General features: G+C 31.9%; 3 protein-coding genes across 3 annotated transcripts; all 3 read right to left on the minus strand.

Moving 5' to 3' along the window:
- Positions 1-1,944: 1,944 nt before the first annotated feature.
- Positions 1,945-2,445, minus strand: LOC141671629 (secreted RxLR effector protein 161-like). Its single transcript, XM_074477908.1, has one exon. The coding sequence runs from the start codon at positions 2,443-2,445 to the stop codon at positions 1,945-1,947; it is 501 nt and encodes a 166-aa protein (XP_074334009.1).
- A 12,703-nt stretch (positions 2,446-15,148) lies between these two features.
- On the minus strand, positions 15,149-16,674 carry LOC141671630 (uncharacterized). Its single transcript, XM_074477909.1, has 3 exons — positions 16,618-16,674; positions 15,852-15,990; positions 15,149-15,666 (listed from the first exon to the last, which is right to left on the minus strand). Exons 1-3 carry the CDS (start codon positions 16,672-16,674, stop codon positions 15,149-15,151), a joined length of 714 nt encoding a protein of 237 aa, XP_074334010.1.
- A 3,562-nt stretch (positions 16,675-20,236) lies between these two features.
- On the minus strand, positions 20,237-21,250 carry LOC141671631 (F-box/kelch-repeat protein At3g23880-like). Its single transcript, XM_074477910.1, has one exon. The coding sequence runs from the start codon at positions 21,248-21,250 to the stop codon at positions 20,237-20,239; it is 1,014 nt and encodes a 337-aa protein (XP_074334011.1).
- Positions 21,251-21,463: the final 213 nt, after the last annotated feature.

Below are 21,463 nucleotides of genomic sequence, written 5' to 3' on the forward strand. Positions count from 1 at the left end.
AGAAATCAGATGCATGTCTATTTTTTGCTGGTATTTGCTTGAATTTAGATATTCAATTTCAGAACTGCATTAATATTGCCTTCATTGACTTCCCGTACACACTTGGATTGTGTCTACTAAATAGTAATGACTACCTAGTTGTTTGTTCATAAATCCTTTGATTGAATGTTAGTGCTTAGGCATTTTTTAAATAGTTGATATGCAATTTTTCTTAAGTAAATCAATAGTTATGTGGTAACTTTGAGCTAGATAACCTTGTCTTTTTCTTTTGTGCTCTATAATAGAAAAAGACTGATCCTAATCTCGCCTCGCCATCACAAGATGAAATTTATTTGGAATCTCATGAACAAGATGGCCGAACATACAAGACTACGGCTGCTCCGCAAAAAAGAAACGTAAGGACTTTTCTTTTTTTATGGAGGTTAAATGCTGCATGGTAGTTCAATTTGTCTATTTCTTTAAAATTAAGAGATAAAAAATGCTTTGCCAAGTATGTTTTGTTGGTTTAATTTATTTGGTAAAACAAATAACATAAGAGACTTAGCGGAAATAAAAGGCTGTTAAGTATTAGTATAGGCCACCTTAATGCAAACCTTGTTAGTAGTTGTGTAGTTGTGTAGCACAATTCTATGGTAAAATTGATTAATATTTAACAACATTTTTCTTGTAGAGAAAGAACAAGAAAGCGATGGAATCAGATTCGGCTCCTGCAGACACTTATTTGGAAGATTTGACTGCAAAGATCAGGGGAGAACTTGAGGCTGAACTGGAAGAAAAGGTTTCCAAGAAAGTGCAGGATAACTTGTCAGTTATTCTCAAAAAGATCGCAGCAGCTAATCCAGGCTTGAATCTGGACATTGGAGAAGTTGATGCTAATATTTCAAGCGAGGATGATGAAAATGGTACACCAATGACTATCGGGACTGCTGGGACTTCCAAGACTGCCCGGACTTCTTCTTAGATATTTCTCTTTACAAGCATTAGCTTGAGTTAATAGTATGGACAGTTATGTTATTTAGACTTTTAAATTATTGGTTTATAACTTTTGGTACTCACTGTAATTGGTGGTGGATGGTGTTTATTTGGTTTGGTTGGAGTTGGAATTTGGGGATTGTTTGGTGTTCTTGTTAGTATGATTTTGGTGGAGTGATGTAGTGAATCGTACTATAATTTTGGCGAAGTGGTTATTATGTTGGCGGAGTTGGTGTTCTGAATGCTGTAAGACTAGTTTATTGGGGAAATATGTTTTGGTATAGTTGAATTGTTATTTTGTTAATGGCAGTAATATGTTTATCAAAACTACATTTCAAAATGTTATCTATTAGTGTTACAATAGCTATATTTATCACTGTTACAAAATCTAAATTTGTATTTCTTTTGCCAAAATACAGTGTTACATTAGATTTGTTTACTGTTACGTCAGTAATAAAAGTGGGCCCACATGTGGGTCCCACAGTGGGACCCACTTGATGATGTTACAATGGGCCCCACTTGATGACGTGTCAGTGGGCCACACTTGATGACGTGGCAGTGGGCCCCTTGATGACGTGGCAGCGGGCCCCATATGATGACGTGGCAGTGGGTACCACTGATTAGCCAATCTATGTGGCAGTCCACGTGGCAGTCCATGTGGCATTACTCGCCACGTGTCAGTGGGTCCCTCTATATGACGTGGCTGCCTACGTGGCAATCCAGTCAGGTGGGTCCCACATGATTTTTTCAAATGCTAAGGTAACACTGAATTGCCGTTACGTTTGATTTATCTAGCGTTACTCTATCTCCCTAAGGTAATGTTTTTATTTGTGTTACGGTTGATAATCAAAACATTACATTAGATAGCAATGGCAACATTTGCGGATGAAATGGTTATTTGGCGTTACAATAGGCCTATTGCAACATAAAACGGGCCTAAGGTGACGTAAAATGAGTGTCTTATTAGCCCATCTATGGCGTAGTGGCACTAGGTACAATACGAAGATAAACCATGCCTTTTGTAACTTGTTGACGTGTGAAATGACAATCAATCTCTATATGTGTTGTTCTCTCATGAAAAATATCATTGTGAGCAACGTCCATGACACTTTTACTATCGCAATAGAGAAGAGTGGTCGGGGAATATGTTACACTCATATCTTCAAGTAACCATCGTAGCCAAATCAACTCTTGTGTTGTATCTGCAAGAGCTCGATATTCTGACTCTGCACTTAATTTGGAGGCAAGTGATTGTTTCTTACTTCGCCAAGAAATGAGGGAGTCACCAAGAAAGAAACGGAATCCTGTAGTAGAACATCCGGTAATAGGATCACCACCCCAATCAGCATTAGAGTATCCATTTAACTCAAGGGAAGAGTTGTATCGATAATATAGTCCATGAAATATGGTTCCTTTGACATAGCGAAGTATGTGAAGGACAGCTGTATAATGAGGAGTACGGGGTGCTTCCATGAATTAACTTACAATGTGTACAGCATGAGCATTATCTGGGCGAGTGACAGTGAGAAAAATTAAACTCCCAACCAATTGACGATACAATATAGGATTTTGAAGCAATTCGCCATCATGATGATTGAGTTTTGCCTCGTATTCCAGAGGTGTAGATGCAATTTTGGTGTCACTGATTCCGGATTATCTGGGCTTTTAAGAGTTTGTTTGGAGGAAGGGTTCAAGGGTGCTAATTAAATTCGACTGCATATAAGTCGTAAGGATATGGACTGTTTTGTCGGAAGGTTTTGTGTTAAGGATTACAGGTCCCTTATTGGTTTTTTGAATTAATAATAAATTGTTAAATAAGAATAATTAATTAGTTTAATACAAAAAATAAAGTAAGTATAATTAAAAAAGACAACATATTTTATTTAAAAAATGTATCGATTACATGGAATTGTCTAAAATAGTGGTAGAGAAAGAGTTGTTTTAGTTGGTGAAAATAAAAAAGGCAACGTATTTTAATAAAAAGAAAATTGGTTAGATATTAATTAATTAAGGGCAATTGAGTAAAATATTAATTTTTTTTAAGAAAGGGCAATTATGTAATTGAAAGAAAGACCAGAAAGTTTCGTATATAATATAATAATATAGATAGATAAATAAATAATTCGACTTCAAATATCAAATAGTTTTTTTTGATCAATTTAACGGATTCGAAAGAGAATGGAATTATTTATTTTAGTTAAAAAACATTAGTTTGCGATAAGAGTTTGCTAGGTGGAAAGGTTCAACGGTGCTAATTAGATTCGACTCCATATAAGCCGTAAGGATATGGACTGTTTTGTGGGAAGATTTTCTAGTTAAGGATTATAGGTCCCATATTGGTTTTATGAATTAATATTAAATAGATAAATAAGAATAATTAATTAGTTTAATAAAAATAATAAAGTAGGGATAATTAAGTAATTTCAGCAAATACCGACCAATCAACTACCAAAATTTTATTATTTCGTCTTTATATAATAGTATTGATAGTGTAAAAGATAGATAGATAATCAGCATATATTAAAAAAAATGTCCATAATATTTTTAGAGAAAGATTTGTTTTATTTTAAGAAAATAAAAAAGACAACATGTTTTAATTAAAAAATGTATAGATTAAAAAGATTTGTCTCAAATATTTGTAGAGAAAGAGTTGTTTTAGTTGGTGAAAATAAAAAAGCAATGTATTTTACTTATAAAGATAATTGGTTATATATTAATTAAGTAAGGGCAATTGAGTAAAATATTAATATTTTTTAAGAACGGGCAATTATGTAATTGAAAGAAGGACCATAAAATTTCATATTTAATATAATAATATAGATAAATAAATAAATAATTCAACTTCAAATATCAAATAATTTTTTTGATTTGTTTTGATGGATTCGAAATAGAATGGAATTGTTAATTTTAGCTAAAAAACTTTAGTTTGCGATAAGAGTTTGTTAGGAGGAAGGGTTCAAGGATATAAGTCATAAGGATATGGACTGTTTTGTCGGAAGGTTTTCTGTAAAGGATTATAGGTCCCTTGTTGGTTTTTTGAATTAATATTAAATAGTTAAATAAGAATAATTAATGAGTTTAAATAAAAATAATAAAGTAAGTATTATTAAGTAATTTCAGCAAATACTGACCGATCTACTACCAAACTTTTAATATTTCGTCTTTATATAATAGTATAGATATTATAAAAGATAGATAGATAATCAACATATATTAAAAAGAATTGTCCATGATATTTTTAGAGAAAGATTTGTTTAATTTTAGAAAATAAAAAAGATGACATGTTTTATTTAAAAAATGTATAGATTAAAAAGGATTGTCTAAAATAGTGGTAGAGAAAACGTTGTTTTAGTTGGTGAAAATCAAAAAGGCAACATATTTTAATTATAAAGAAAATTGGTTAAATATTAATTAAGTAAGGGAAACTGAGTAAAATATTAAATTTTTTTAAGAAAGGGCAATTATGTAATTGAAAGAATAACCGTAAAGTTTCGTATTTAATATAATAATATAGATAGATAATTAATTCAACTTCAAAAATTAAATAATTTTTTGTTTATGTAATTGAATTGTAAGATAATGCATACTTTAAGTATATTTGTCTTTACATTAATAGTAAAAATTATATAAAATAAATATTTTATACCGTGAACCCGTACAAAATATATTCGCGATAGCTACTGATTACAAATGCAGATGGTTTTGACTTTTGCATTGATTTAAGAACAGAGGATTTTTGCATTGTCTTAAACTATGAGATGAGATTATTTTTGTTGTCAAGGAATAAGGATGATGATGTTAAGTTGTTCTTGTAAAGCAGTTAAAATTTTATGAATTGCTATAGTCAAGGAGTTTAACAAAGTCTTTAAGTAAAACAATAATTAAATAAAGTAAATAATTAAGTAGCTGAAAAAGATAATTTATTATTTAGTAGTGGTTATAATATTATTATTCTATTTTATCAAATAAACTTGATAGTTAAAATTACATAAAACAAATATTTTATACCGTGGACCCGTACAAAATATATCCGCGATAGCTACTGATTAGAGTGCGTATGGTGTTGACTTTTACATTGATTTAATAATAAAAGGTTTTTGCATTGTTTTAAACGGTGAGATGAGATTGTTGTTTTTGTCGAGGAATAAGGATGATGATGCTAAGTTGTTCTTGTAAAGTAGTTAAAATTTTATGGATTGCTAAAGTCAAGGAGCTTAACAAAGTTTAAGTAAAATAATAATTAAATAAAGTAAATAATTAAGTAGGTTAGAAAGGTAATTTTTTAGTTATTGCTGGTTATAATATTATTATTCTACTTTATTAAATAAACTTGTCCGTGAAAACAATTTTATTTCTTTTTCTATTATAAATGGATTACAAACGCTAATAAAAATTTTAGGTAAAATAAGGGTAATTCAATAAATTTAGCGTGTACCAAAAAACTGGCATCGTACCAAAACTTTCAATGTTTCGTCTTTTATATAATATAGTAATAGATAGTGGTTTTTATAAAATCTCGACTAAGATCTAGAAGATTCTCATCCAATTGTGGTTATTTTTCTTTTTCTTCAGTAGAATCGTTCTATTTTTGCATAGAACTCGAGAGATCATCATGTGATTGAATAATTATATAAAATAAAGAAAAAAACTAAACTTAGTCGATAATACTCGTGATGCATATTGTTTCTGATATTTTTATCATTACATTCAACCTGCTGATCTTTCTTTTCAGAAATATTAATCTGACCTCTTGTCTTTCGGTTGTGAAGTAATATTTATAAGTGAAAATTGAAAAGGTGTCAAGAAATTAGTTCAAAATATAAATATTATAAACTTGTTCATGCTCTAACTAACTGTAACATGATAGATAAAATTAAATTTACTTAGGATTATCTTAGTATAATAAGGCTATTTCATTCACTATATATGCTTGTGATTGCTGATAAAAATATTTTATTCTTTTCTGTAAAAAAAATTTTATGCAAGATACCATAACACCTCACCTTAACGTGAAAAATTAGTGCAAGATCTTGCTGGTCTACTATTAAAAATCAAAAAGCTTATGTATATGGGCAGAATTTGGCATGCTGAAAAGCAGTTATACTAAAAAAAATTCAATAGCCATGAGTTTTTGTAACGCCCCCAAATCCGGGGTCAGAGGATTTGGTCGTCACTATGAAACCTCAATCCAAATTAATCCGTTTAATCAATAAACAAATGCCAGCGGAAGATATTTAGCGTAAATGACCCCAAACTAATCCAAGATCTTTTAAGGTTACAGTTTTAGAAACAAGATATCCAAATTCCACAATTAAATTTTCCACTTTCTTTTAACAATCTTTTAAATAAATCTCAATCTCAAAATTAAACCCACAAGTATAACTTCGAAATGAAGTATACTAGGCCCAAATAAAATACAAAACTATAATATAATATAATATAAACAACTTTATACAATAAAACTTACACTAGCCCGCAAACCCTGGACCAACCACCTTCCAAGAGCTTCTTCTTTACTTCCGCGAATTACGCGGCTAAACAACAAGCTAATCCTCACTGGAGGTTAAATTTAAAAACAGGCAAGTATGAGCGAAAGAAATTCTCAGCAAGATCATTATGACATATATAGGGTCATTTTGATATAAAACCGACATCTGCATTAGAGCAAAACATTTAAAATCATAGTTGCTGAATCATAAAATTTTTAGTTGAGGAATCCCATATTTAATTCCTTAATTATATTCAAAACCAATTGGATATTTTTGAGCGAAATGCTTCAGCAATACTTTGAATCTTGACGAGAATAAAACTCGTAAAACAATGTTTACGGAAATATCGTAAACAATTCTAACATGAAACAATGATTATGGATTGAATCATAAACTTTACTCAAAACCGAACTCTTGAAATTAATACTTATTTTGTTATCATATCAAATTAGATATCACTACGAACTTTGATGCTCACAACATCTCATACTGAAGTCAACACCAATCATCTGTACTAATACCACCTTTGATATTTAACAACAAACTAAGTATTCTCAAAATAAGAAACTGAATCAAAACCACATTTCATCTTTTATCCGAAAATAAAATACTTAATAAATCATTCCTTGTAAGATGTCAAAAGCAATATAATAATTTAGATTGGAATCCTCGAACGACGTTGTGTTGCCGCCGGTGATCAGCCGCGGAGCAACACCGGTATGCCGAAGCATATCCAACTAAACAAAGGGGTACCCAAGGCATATATCGGCCTATCAAGGTGTTATATCCTGTATAACACATAGCTCACACTGGACCGCCGCCACGGCCTCTTACACAACCATCCAATCTTAAAACATTTTTATTGAAAGGGGTCATAATACTTGACACCCTTATGAATTTTATTCGCCCATTCACTTGGGCAGAAAACCAAAACAACGTCACCTTTCTTAAAATCCACAACATTTATAAATCCGATAATTGGATAAGTAAAATCATTTAGCTACTCTGAACATAGAATAACGGAAGAATACTTGCATAAACCGAATTATTTAATTCAGCGATATGTATGACATTTATCGATTCTAAACTGAGAATAGGGAAAGCAATACTTGCATGATAAAATTTAAAATAAATATCATTTGAATAATAAGTGATGATAGGGATACTTGCCTTTGGGTTTTAGTAGTTAGTCACACTCGCAACGACACATCTATTCTGACATTCTGTCCCAAAATATCACCGTCTTTATTTTCAACATTTTACTGATATGTTGCTCCTGCGATTACTAGAATCCAAATACCCAATACCATTTCATCTCATTCTTTATCCAATGTCTTGTCCTGCTCAACTCGAAAGATCCGCATCTATAATTAAAATATAGAACCTTTAATCGCCAAAACGATAATCACTCAACGAACTGCGTGTCAAAAGCCTATCGTCTACCCATACGATAGCCCACACATAAAGATAGTCAAACACAAGACTCTTGACCCACGTACACACATAATTCACATAGCACATAAGCACATAACTCATGTATCACATAATTCATATAACACATGACTCGTCTCGCCAAAACATTCGACTAGGTACGTTTTAAACTGAAATTGGGTCAAAAATATGATTTATCGATCAAAATTGACTCAAAATGACTTGTAAAACAAGAGACCTTTCGAAACAAAATAATTTGGGTCTCGGAAGTATTTTTAATGAAAGCAGGATATTTTTCTGAGTTTGTACGCGTTCGTTTCGTATTAAACGGACGAACGGTTTATTTAATATGAATTTTTGAATATTTTTCGGAATTAAAACGGGTCTCCGAATCATTTTATAACTAAATAATTTGGATTTATTTTCGAATAATAATAAAAATAATAATCTTCAGAACTAAAAAAAATATTTTCGTGGAAATCGGACAGCACCTCCTCTATTTCTCTAACTGCCAGTCGATGTCATATCGACACAACCAACAACAATCAACACAATAATTTATATTTACGCGTATAAACACTCCAGAAATGAATAACACGGTAAAAAAATGACTTCTACAACCACTTCTAAAAATTACGAAATAAATATATAAACACTAACATGCTATGAAATAAATTCTGGTCACCCCGAGGAGAATATCTGATGTCCGGAAAATATCTCCAGAAAAATCCGAAATTAATAGCCATAGATATATACACGTTGAGATGCCATGTGGAGTAATCAACACTGTCATACTCCTTTTTAATGTCCCGAAAATAAATTAAAACGGAAATATAATGGAAATATGCCCCGCAAATTTTCTCCTCAAAATCTCGCAATATATATACCTATGCGTAGGTATTGAAGCGCTGATCGTTTATATATATAATAATTTAAATTTGGATATACAGTTGAGAAGATATGAATTTTTGAAAGTTAAAAGTAAATAAATAATACGAGAGAATGAGAGACAGCGAGAAGGGAGAAAGAAGCTGGGGAAGAAAAGGAAATAAGGGGACGGGGTAAAGGGGGGTTAGGTGGCAGGGGGTGGGGGGCTGTTTGACACGTTTTGTTTTGTTTTTTTTCTTTTTTTCTTTTATCCACTGTACTTCTTGCAGTACTTATCAACATACAAGCCTAATTTTGAACCGAAATTTAGAATTTAACGAGCAGATTTACGGGTACAATTAACCCGAAAATTACCAAATAAGTTTTAAAATTCTCGTAATAATTAAAAACTAATAAAATAAAATTTTCATAATTTTTAAAGCATTTTTGACTCGCGCACTATACCCGCATTATACGATTTAACGAACCGAGCTGTACTTGAAACAAATTCAGAAAATCACGAAAATAGTCTTAAAATGTTACAAATATCCCGAAATTTATAAAAACATAAATTTCAAAATTTTAAAACAATTTTTGAAACGCAATTTATACCTGCTTTTAGCAATTAAAAGATTCAACGCGCGGGTAAAATTAATCCTAAAAATTCCCAAAATAATTTTAAAATTCTCAGAATATTCCAAACTTAGATAAATATGAGTTTCATAATTTTTAAAGAATTTTGGAATTAAATACGGATTTTACAAATAAATGAAATCAGAAAATCATACAGGGTTAAATAATTGATGAAATATTGATTTCTAAATTTTATAAAATCCCAAAAATAATTATTGTAATTATAAAGTCATAAAAATAATTTTCAAGATAATTTAAATATTTATGAAATTAAATTTTCAATAAAAGTAGTTTTAAAGATAAAAACAAAATGATACCACTCAGTAATTAATAATACAATAATCCTCAATCACAACTGAGTCACACACAATTAATATTACATATAACACATAGCAGATAGAATATCCATCCAATCCCTAATATTACTAAACGAACTCAATTTACCGATATCAATAAATGATCGGTTTTCAAATAAACTTTTGAAAATAATACATTTAAGTAAATATTTTTAGAAATTAACAAGGATCAATATAACACTCAACAATTAGCACATTGCCATTTAATTAACACAAACTCGTCAAATAGTAATAAAATATCCACCATTTTATTCCTTCTAAATCAGGAAATCACATAAATATATTGAAATATTACTAATAATAATTCTGAAAATACGGGATATCACAATTTTTTCAATCTTTACCTATCTTCATGTTTCATTATACTTTGGTGATGGATGATGATCTCAATCTTTAACAAATGTTCTTATATATGTTTGCATGTGTTTTATATAGCTATTCTTTCGGATCTGCAGTTTTTATGTAATTAATTCCTTGAAAACAATTAGATTTTATATATGTTCAATATATATATATATATTCAATTTGTGGGTGCCCTCGGTGATACTTAGAAGTCAAGAAATATGATTAAAATAAAAAATTTCTAATTATACTAAATCAAAACGGTTAAAAATAATATATTTTCAAATAAAAGTCTGTAACATTATGTATATTAGTATGGTCAGTGTGTTGCTTAGAATTCAAGAAGTGTAATTAAAATAGAATTCTAAAAATATATTAAAAAATATGATTAAGAAAAAGCTAAAAATATATATTTACGCTTGTAGTACGTATAATATATTGAATTTGAAATGCATAAGGAAATTAGGAATACAAATATTAAAGGGAAACAAAAATAAAACTAAATTTATAGAATCATAAGACATGTAGAAAGTATAAGATATATATGAGAATAAAGGCTGTAATTAAAAGTTTTAGTACATTTATATGACGTACAAAATTAGAGTTATAAGATATACACGAATAAGCGAAACCAGAAGTTGGTGGTACAAAAAATTGGTGAAACCAAAATTAATATGTGTGTACCACTCAAAGAGGGTTTCGCTTATTAAAATAAAAATAAAACCAAATTGAATATAATTATAAGACAGGTAGAAGTATAAGATATACAAGAATAAAGAGTGTAACAAAAAGTTTTAGTAGAATTATAAGACATACAAAAATATAGAATTATAAGATACACACGAATAAGTGAAACCAAAAATGGTGAAACCAAAATTAAAGGGGTTTCGCTTATTAATAAAGGTTATTAATTGATCAAATGGATAAAAATTTATTCAAATTATATGTGACCCAATATTATAGATGACCCGATATCTTATATAAAAAAGTTAAAAAGAAAAGAACCGAATTTGATTTGATATTTAACTGATATTATCTTATGTAAACCGAATTTGATCCAATCTGAATCAAAATCGATTTAATTATGTATAACTAAAAGGTATTATTGTACCTATGAGTATTCCTTGAGGACACCCTTAGACTCAATTTTCTCTAAATAAAATTAGACCTGAGTATTCCTTGAGGAAACCCTTAGGGTCAATTGTGAAGCTACTGTTTTCGGGGGAGATGTGTGCTGGATTGTCCGGGAAACCATTACCTTCATTTTTAATTTTCAGAATATTTGTATTCAGTTTGTTAAGCAATCAGGAAACAAAATGGCTAATTATTTAGTTCTATTTGTTTTTCAACCTGGTTGCATGATCAGTTGGGGGTTTGTCCCGATTGAATCTCTTTCAAGTCATTAATGAAATTTGCTTTAAATTTGGCAAAAAAAAAGAGTATAATAAAAATTTAGTGAAGCGAAATGTAACTATCATATCAAAATAAAATTTAAACTTGAACCGAAATACATCTAATGATATAAAGTTGAACTCATGACGTCCTCCTTAGGCCCGAACAGATAGCTCATAAGTTCATATCGTTTCTCTCTAATCATTGTGGGATAATACCAATACCAGCTTGCTTCGTATCCCCACCTCTGGATCTCTGTCTAGTGTGGTATAATACGACAAGCTTTCATGTCCCCACCTCTGGCAACTTGATGCATCAAACTTTCGAGAGTTGGCTCTGATACCATATGTGACAAACCGGGTCAAATCCAGAGCATTTTTTGAAAACGGGTCAAGTCCCGGTTCGGAGTCTGAAATAAGCTGAAGACTACTAGCCCAAATAAAGCCAACTTGGGTAAATACAACAAGACCACTACATGTTCCCAACAGATCATAATTTTTTGGTGCAGAGTAGTACTTTTCTTTACAAATTAAACAAAAGTTTCAAATCTTCTCGATGTGGGACTGGGGTGTTACAACTTGCTTGAATCCTGCAACAGTAACTAGGCTCTCCGTATATACTTTTACATGTGATGGGTCAAATAATATCCATTTATATCAAATGAAAGTGGGACAATCTTGGCATCTTTCTCGTCGACATTAGACGAAACCTACTTATAACAGAAATGGTCATCGAGTACCATAAGTACGATATCCCCGTTGCTCAAGAAGCCATAATTAATCATTTTCACCCAACCTATACTAGTAACAAATAATGGCGTCCATGATGCGTGGACTCCCCCCTCACCAAGGCATGCATCATCATTCAACATCCACATTTTAATCTTGCTATCATAATTTAGCACCTCCTTGTTAAAATCAAATGCTAGAATTTCACCTTCAGTATCGCACAAAAATCCCTTAAAAAACACATCAAAATAATAATGGAGAGGAATGTTAATCGGATCAAGCACCTTTCTCCACACATTCATCTTAGCACATTCGTCTTAGCAGGATACACCTCAGCACGTAAAGAAGACTCCAATTCAAGCGTAACAACCTTGTAATCATGATCTACTTCATCATAATCAAACCTCAACGCTTCAATACGAATATTGGGACAATATTGTCTAATAGCAGGGTTCCAAAGATAAATACCATTGTTCCATATATTGACACCACTAGCAACAGCAACAGAAACATTGGCAATAACACAGCCAACAAGCATATAATAAGGTAAAGTATTCAACCCACTAGGGAACCTGGGATTATCCATAATTTGACAAGAACCGACATTGAGGAGTGCAACTTTAGTATCTCTTTGATGTATAAAGAGGGTGGTGATGAGTGTTTGATCAAGTTCCGAAAGTGATTATACGAGGAGGTGAATTTTACGAAAGTAGGTTGTTTAATTAATTAGGATGTTCAAAGATGTTACCTACTATCTTCATAGGAAAAATTCTTATTTAAATAATTAATATTATAAAATTAAACTAAAGTTTTTTAAATTATTCCAAAATATATGGAAATCTTACTTGATTTCTCCTAACAAAATCATATTTGGAAAAATAATCTTGAAAAATCTCAAACCGAAATTTATTTAAAGATGCTAGATCTCAACTGAACCTAAGTGTATCTAGTTATATAATTTTCGAAGTTGATGTGATAAGTAATGAAAATGATAAGCGATTTATAAACTGAAATTGCGAGATCTAGCCCACACTATGACTTCTTACTTTTGATAATGTATTAATGTGAAGAAACTTTGTTTGATGAATAAAAGTGAAGAAATTATCAGCCATGTACTATTATTTAGTGTGGTTAACATGTATCCTAACTTTAAACCCATGTATTATTATTTAAATTATCTTCTTCATATGTTGAATGACACATTTTCCTTTAAGTTGATTAATGATTTGACCTGCACGCGTGCGAGAATCTCACTTATTAGATTCTCCGAGTGTGTCAAATTGGATATAATTGTCGCCATATCATAGAGCTTAGGGTAAATTTAATCAGCTATGTAGGGAAATGTTCGAAGATTAATTAAGGTGACACTATATCGAGAGAAGATGGGTCCAGACCTAAATAGTCTCAAATAAAATACATGAATTCAATATGGAGTCAATAATAATTTCAAATATTATATCAAATAATAATCTTTAATTGATCAAGTTCAAAATTAAAAAAAAATATTTGAAGTATTGAATAAATTGTCTATCAAAATTATGGATCATTACTATTAAACTATAGTTTCAATCGTCTAGTTCATAGTCTACGTATATTAACCCATTATTTACTCAAATTAACATAACATTAATAAAGCTTTTAAATGATTCAATAAAAATTAACATAACATTATTTTACGACGGAATTTTGGGTTACTTGTGACGGAATTCCTTAATTATTCTTATTATTTACGACATAATTGTGGGTTACTTGGGACGGTTGTTCTTCATGATTTTATCATTTTTTTTGTTTTTAAATTAATTCTGACAAGCTTGTTGGCCCATGGTGTTAACTTACGACATACCGATCGTCGTAAATTACGAATAAATGACGGAACATACCGTCGAAAGTTTAGTTATTAGCCGATTGAAAGTGGGCTCCATTTCCCATAACTTACGACGTTTTTTTTAACTTTGCGACGAAATGGTTACTTATGACGAAATATATACTAGTGACAGAATTGATACTTATGACGAAATGCTTACTTGTGACAAAAATCTGAACTTAAGACTTGAGTAAAAACGTCGAATATTTATTGCGACGAATTTCAGTGTAAAAATTCCGTCGCAAATGAGCATATTTCTTGTAGTGTTGATCCTAATAAAATTGTTTATAGAAAAAGAAACTAAAAACCGAACTGAAATTGATCTAACCTTAATTTATAATTTCATAACGAAGAAAATCCCTGGTAATCGTTAAAAGAAAAGGTGTTCGATAACCATATTAAAAAATGATTTTTAAAAAATAAAAACATCATATTACACAAACTATTATCACCAATGGTAGTTAAGCATATTTTAGCAAGAAAGATGGTAACTTGGGTCTAAGAATATTGTTTCAAACTTCCAATAAAAATTACAATAAAAATAAATATCACTTTTTATTCCTATGGTAGTTAAGCATATTTTAGCAGCCACTGGTAATGCAATAAAAATGAAAAATCACTGCAATTGCTTCCTGGATCTATTCTATTCCAATCATGGTTCTTTAGACCATAATGAAAAGGAAACCAATGTTCTTTAGACTCCACAGCTAGATTAAAAGTACCATGGTTCCATGGACGGCCATGCTCTCTTGTCAAAAAAGTTTAGTATTCAAGTTTAGATGATATGGTAAAAGTTTTACAGTCAATCTCTCTGCTCAACTTCTTCAAACAATCTATCTCGAAGAATTTAGTTATGATAAATATGCATATAATAAAAAGACAATCTCTATTGAGTAGTCCCGAACCTAGAAATTTATGAATAATAGAACTGAATTGATAATCACTGGGCAGTGAGCAAACTGAAAACAATGCAAGGCCAAAATAGAAAGATAATGCAAATACAGCATCTCAGTGAAGCCATCCATCAAAACCTGATATGTGTAGCCATCGTTAGCCAGCACAAAAATACCAGAATCAGGGGCGTTTTACAATATATGACGGCATAGCTATAGTACTAGTAATAAACATAGGTGTCCACGTTGCCTCGACTCCCAACCCACCAAGGCATGCATCATCATCCAACATCCACATTTTAATCTTGCTATTCCTATTCAACATATCATCCATCAATACAATAACAACAATAGACGTATTAAACTTGATAATACGAGGTTTAATATGGTCATCATCACAAACAAAAGGGAGCCTAATAGCACAATTTAGCACCTCCTTGTTCAAATCAAATGCCACCATTCGATATTCTTCAATTCGAGGTATGATCCCATCCCCTTCATGGCAGGAAGTACCACACAAGAATCCGTTAAAACAAACATCAAAATAACAGGTAGGAAGGTCAATCGGATCAGCCACCTTTCGCCATTCATTCCTATTGGTTGAATACACCTTAGCATAAAAGGAATTCAACTTTTCAACCTCAACAAGCCTAACAACCTTAAAGTCATGATCTACTTCATCATAACCAAACCCCAAAACTTCGTAACAAATATGATTAATATCACAACATACACTATAAGGCGGAATAACTTTGTATTGTCTAATAGCAGGATTCCAAAGAAAAATGCTATCTTTAAAACGAGCGTGGTTGACAGAACAGCAGCACAAACAATGCCATTATCAGAACCAATAAGTTTATAATTAATTACAGATTCCAACTCACCTCTGAAACACGGAACCTTAGGATAAGCCACAATTTGACGAGAGTCGACGTTGAGGAGAGCAAATATATGTTCTCTTTTCGATACATAGACGCTGTTGATAAAAATTTGATCAGTTTGGGTTGTGATTGCATGACGGAGCTGAGATTTGACGAAAGCAGGGTGCTTAATTAGTGATAACCAGTCCTTGCACACTAATTGAACACAGATTAATTGTTTCACTGGTACGCGTACCAGAATCTCACTTATCAGATCCTCCGAAAGTGTCGGATTGCATCTGATTGGCGCCATTGTCAAGAAGTGAAAGTTGGTTTAGGATGAGTCGAATGCTACATACGGCAAAATGGTTGTCAAATATATAGATGAAACAAAGCTGAATAGATTATTATAATGATCAGAGAAGTATCCCCAGATAAGATTCATCTCAGAATATTTCCCTAATTAGGAAAAATATCCTAAATACCTGCATTTCTCACGAAATCTTAAGATCTTTAAAATCTGTTATAATATTTAGGATATGTTATTCGATAATTATCTAAAATTGATCAAATGAATAAAAATTTATTCAAATTAAATATTATCTTATATAAAAAAGTTAACAATAAAAGAATCGAATTTGATTTGATATTAACTGATATTATTGTATGTAAACTGAATTTGATCGAATCCCAATCAAAATCGATTTAATTAAGCAGGGTGTTTAATTAGTGATAACCAATCCTTGCACACTAATTGAAAACAGATTAATGGTTTCACTGGTACGCGTACCTGAATCTCACTTGTCAGATCCTCCGAAAGTGTCAGATTGCGTCTGATTGGCGCCATTGTCAAGAACTGAAAGTTGGTTTAGGATGAGTCGAAGCTACATACGGCTAAATGGTTGTCAAGTATATAGAAGAAACATAGCTGAATAGATTATTATAATGAGAAAAAGTATCTAATTATTCATTTTCCCGATTTAATAATAAAAGACAAAAATGTTAAGCTAATATTCCACCATAATTAGGAAAAATGGTAACTTATTTAACTGCATTTCTCACGAAATCTGAAGATCCTTAAACTCTGTTATAATATTTAGGATATGTTATTTGATAATTATCTAAAATTGACAAATGAATAAAAATTTATTCAAATTAAATATGACCCAATATCTTTAATAAAAAAGTTAAATATAAAAGAATCGAATTTTATTTTATATTTAACTGATATTATCTGTATCTGAGAATGTTCCTTGAGTATATTCTTAGGTTCAATTTTCTCTAACTAAAATTAGACCCGAATTAAATAAATTTTAAATCTGAACCGAAATATGATTATTATATAAATATAGAATTTAAACCTGAACCGAAATACATCTAATAATATAAAGTTGATCCGATACAAAATTGATCCGTTTACAAGGAAATTGACGGGGGTAGTTAGACTCTACTATCAACCCCAAGTTTATTGGTCTTGAAACACCTCGTGGGCTGAATAAAAGCTTTTCTATGCTTTCACTTCTGTAAAAATGTCTAAGAACTGTAAAATGCCATGGTATTAATGGTCTGAATATCATCATTTGAGACGTTAGCATGTGCTAGGTAATCATTGTCTATTCAGTACCCAAATCATAACGGTGAGGAACTAGACTTTTGGTGCTCTACGCTATAGTTGCTTGTTTTATGGACCACCATTTGCGAAGGATATAGCTGCTCCTACGTACCATGGTGAGTATTCAAGTGTAGACCAATGACACAAAAGCTTACTGTCAATCTTTCTGCCCAATTCCTCTAACTATGCTACTAAAGCTCTCAGCACTAGCTGTCTATTTTCAGTAATTTGCTTTGAAATATACCTGACACCTTCGATAATAAGAAAGAGGACCCCCGAAGAAGGTTGCAGTTGTAGTCCTGTGCAAAAAATATTTTTCTTGTGAATCCAGAGATGCGAATAACACATCTTTGAGGGATGATCAGGCGACTTTTACATTGTCATCTTCACTAATCTGAATTGTCAGTTTTGAATAGCCTAATGTGCGAAGTGTCTGATAATGTGATCTTGTAGAAACAATTGATGGACCAACAGATTGTCTTGATAAGCGAAACAAAACCATCAGCAGGAAAATACACAGTAGCAAAATTACACTGCCCAATATCAGTCAGGGAAAAGGATTGTAGAAGAACAAAGAAAAGTCATCTACTAACTGCAGGAAGCACCAATTTAACTTCATCTAGAAGATAGGATAATTGCTCAAAGAATGTTTCTGCAGAGACTGAAATATAATTTTTAACACAGCAAATATGATACCAGCAGCAGAGGACGGGGAAATACACATTAAAGTTCGATCTCAGCATTCACTCATACAGTTTTACATCATTTTCAGTCTGAGACCCAAAATTTGTACTATTTTTTATCATAGATCATATGTTACAACGCTGAGTATGCATGTAACTACCATAGACGGGAATCTATCTGAATGAGACAAGCTACTTCAACAGGTCTCTGAACATACATTTAATATTCTGACATGTATAAGTCAGTATAAACTCAAGCCTTCTTAGAGCATCAGATGTCAACAGATATTATTACAGTGCAGTGATATCTAAAATCAACTAGCTACCAATAGATTCTGGATCGGGCTTACCGAAATCCGAATAGTGAAACCACTAATGATAAGTAGAGCAGTATTAACTTTGAACCTAATTACCTGAAACTTAAAATAAATAATCCTTAAGCATTAAAAATTAAAAAATTCAAACAATAGTCAAAACATTACAAAATATAAATCAATACTTCAGAGTCTTAATCCTCAAATGTAAGGTACTAGAACTACAACTAAGCAGCCACCAGGCAGCAGCCAATCAGCCATCATTCATCAAGCAACAAATATTAGCGTACAAATTGGACACTACAGATCCAAAAAGAAAACCAATTATATGACAGATGGTCATATATGCACGCTTTTGTGATATAGAGTACAAGGTTCTTTAGTTGCTCAGATATGTCATGTTAAAACTCAGAGGCCATTTAGAGAAGTCTGAAATTAAGCTTGTAGAGGCCAAAGGGGTAGCCTCAGTGCTATCAACTTACTTTTTTAGTGTTGATAAATATCAACATTACAATTATAAACTCCTTGTTAAAGAAATATATTGTGGCTTCAACAATATAGAGAAAGGTGATTGTACATATAAAATTTTAGGACTCAAAATTGAAGTACATAGACTTATTTACCCTTCAATAAAGATACTGCCAACGTTAGCCACCAGAAAGATACTAGACTCAGCTCTTCTTTCCTAATTATCATCACCGGTGGCGGATCCAGAGAGATTTATGTTAGGGGGCACAAAAAATTTGAACAAACATTTTAATACTCGGAGATGAAATCGTACATACTGATTCATTAACAAGCTGATTCATTAACAAATGAGCAGTTCATGTGTTAAACATACAATTATTACATTTAGACTCTTATACATATATTCACGTGTACACTAACCAATATATGTATTTTTCGTCTTTCCTTAATTTTGCTACTTTCAGTAGATAGAAGTTTCTGCACTTCAATATAGCATCAAGCGGAATTTCTTCTTCAGTCAAAACAATGAATTGGAACTAAAAAAAAAAAGATAAAACTTATATCATGCGGGCTTGATTATCTAAGAGAACTTGTGCTTTTCTGAAAAGCAGAACTTGCATTTTTCTCTGGACTGCATTTTTCTGAGGACAATACATAAAAAAACTTTGATGGGCGCAGTACCAGTATTGACAAGTTAGTCTTTGATTATGCTCTACTGTTATGCAATTTTTCTCTGGACTGCATTTTTCTCTGGATTGCATTTTTCTGAGGACAATACATAAAATGCATGATTGCAGTCTTGCACAATACAGAGTAGTTTCAGTGTTAAAGAATAAGTGGGCGGAGTGAAAATAATGCAAACCAAAAATAAAAAAGAAAACATACTCCATTAGCATGTCTACTAGTTCATGAGATCATTACAACCAGGATTTATATCAGTAAAAGAGATGAAAAATTGACAAGGCAAATTAACATAGTACCATCTTTTAAAAGCAAAATAATGGTAGCCATCTATCCAGAATGACTACAATGAAAGACCCAAATTGACTATAATAGCATAGATAATCCCAACAATAGGCATTAAAAAGACACCAGGATCAGAGCCACTTTCCTAATTATCATCTTCACCAGCATGCCAGTCGACTTGTTTGAATCCTGCAAGTGAAACTAGGCTCTCTGTATACTTGTATACTTCACAACGGTAATTACGATTAGCCATGTCAACTGAAAGTGGGAAAATCTTGGCCTCATTCTTATGGGCATTACACAAAATCCACATGTAATCATCCCTTCTGGCATTACACAAAATCAATATGTTATCTTTCCTTCTTATTAGTAATCGAGATCCCCATTACAGAAGTATCCAAGAAAAAGTTCTACTGGCATGACAAAATCAATACTAAGCATTATGGTCCATGATGCCTCAACTCCACCACCACGAAGGCATGCATCATCATCCAAGCTCCACATGTTAATCTTCTTGGTCAACTTCTTATCAAATCTCCGATCAGTCTTGTCATTATTCAATGCATTTACCAGTATAACAATAGCAACAGACTTCTTATACTCAATTATACGAGCTTTATCACAAACATGATCACAAATAACAGGGAGCTTAATAGCAGAATTGGATACCTCCTTGTTCAAATCAAAAGACATCACACCATATCCTCCAATACCACACAAGTATCCATTAACACACACATCAAACTCACCGGTCAAAGGAATGTCAATTGGATCAGGCACCTTCCTCCAAACATTGTTATTAGCCGAATACACCTCAGTAGACAAAAATCGCTGCATACTACACCAAGAAAGCCATGATACAACCCAAACAACCTTATAATCATGATTTATCGGGTCATAACCAAACCCGTGATAACTACATGCCTGAAGTTCTACACAATCAAGCTCAATAGTATATGAGGGAACAAGTTTGAATTGTCTAATAGCAGGATTCCAGAGATAAGTACTAGTTTTGGGTACAGGAAAATCATCAATAACAACAAAACAAACAATACCATTAGCCGAACCAACAACTCTAGTATTAAAGTCACCTTGGGAATACGGAAACTTAAGATCAGCCACAATTTCACGAGAATTGGCGTGCAGGAGTGAAAAAAGCCTCTTGTTGAAAAGCTTATAGCGGCTGATGATAAGAGTTTGATCAGTTTCGGTTGTAATTGCGTGAAGAAGCTGAGATTTTACGAAAGTAGGGCATTTAATTAGTGATAACCAGGCCTTGCAGACTAATTGGCAACACAGTAATGATTTTACTGGTACGCGTACCAGGATCTCACTTATTAGATCCTTCGGAAGTGTTGGATTAGGTCTAATCGCTGCCATTGTAGAATATAGTTAAAATTTTATGTCAAAGTGAAAAAATCATCGTCGGAGTGAGCGACTGGGATTGAGGATGGAGAATTGAAATTATTTTTGAGGTGCGTCGGCTAGGTTGGAGAAATGATTGGTTGTAGGTGGGTGAATTAGGGCTTATCGCTATTCTTATATATTTTTGAAACAATACGACGTCGTGAAGCTACATTGATCCGTTCTTAT

The sequence above is a fragment of the Apium graveolens genome, chromosome 7 (assembly GCF_009905375.1).
Source record: "Apium graveolens cultivar Ventura chromosome 7, ASM990537v1, whole genome shotgun sequence".
In the NCBI taxonomy this organism is placed as follows: Eukaryota; Viridiplantae; Streptophyta; class Magnoliopsida; order Apiales; family Apiaceae; genus Apium; species Apium graveolens.

What these genes read in the sequence shown, in the direction of transcription:
- LOC141671631 (XM_074477910.1), bottom strand. Translation starts at nt 21,250, where the DNA reads ATGGCAGCGATTAGACCTAATCCAACACTTCCGAAGGATCTAATAAGT.
- LOC141671630 (XM_074477909.1), bottom strand. Translation starts at nt 16,674, where the DNA reads ATGGCGCCAATCAGACGCAATCTGACACTTTCGGAGGATCTGACAAGT. An exon ending in ATCTGACAAGTGAGATTCAG is followed by an intron (nt 15,991 to 16,617) that starts GTACGCGTACCA and finishes GTCAAATCTCAG; the next exon opens with CTCCGTCATGCAATCACAAC. An exon ending in TAAGGTTCCGTGTTTCAGAG is followed by an intron (nt 15,667 to 15,851) that starts GTGAGTTGGAAT and finishes TTTGTTACGAAG; the next exon opens with TTTTGGGGTTTGGTTATGAT.
- LOC141671629 (XM_074477908.1), bottom strand. Translation starts at nt 2,445, where the DNA reads ATGGAAGCACCCCGTACTCCTCATTATACAGCTGTCCTTCACATACTT.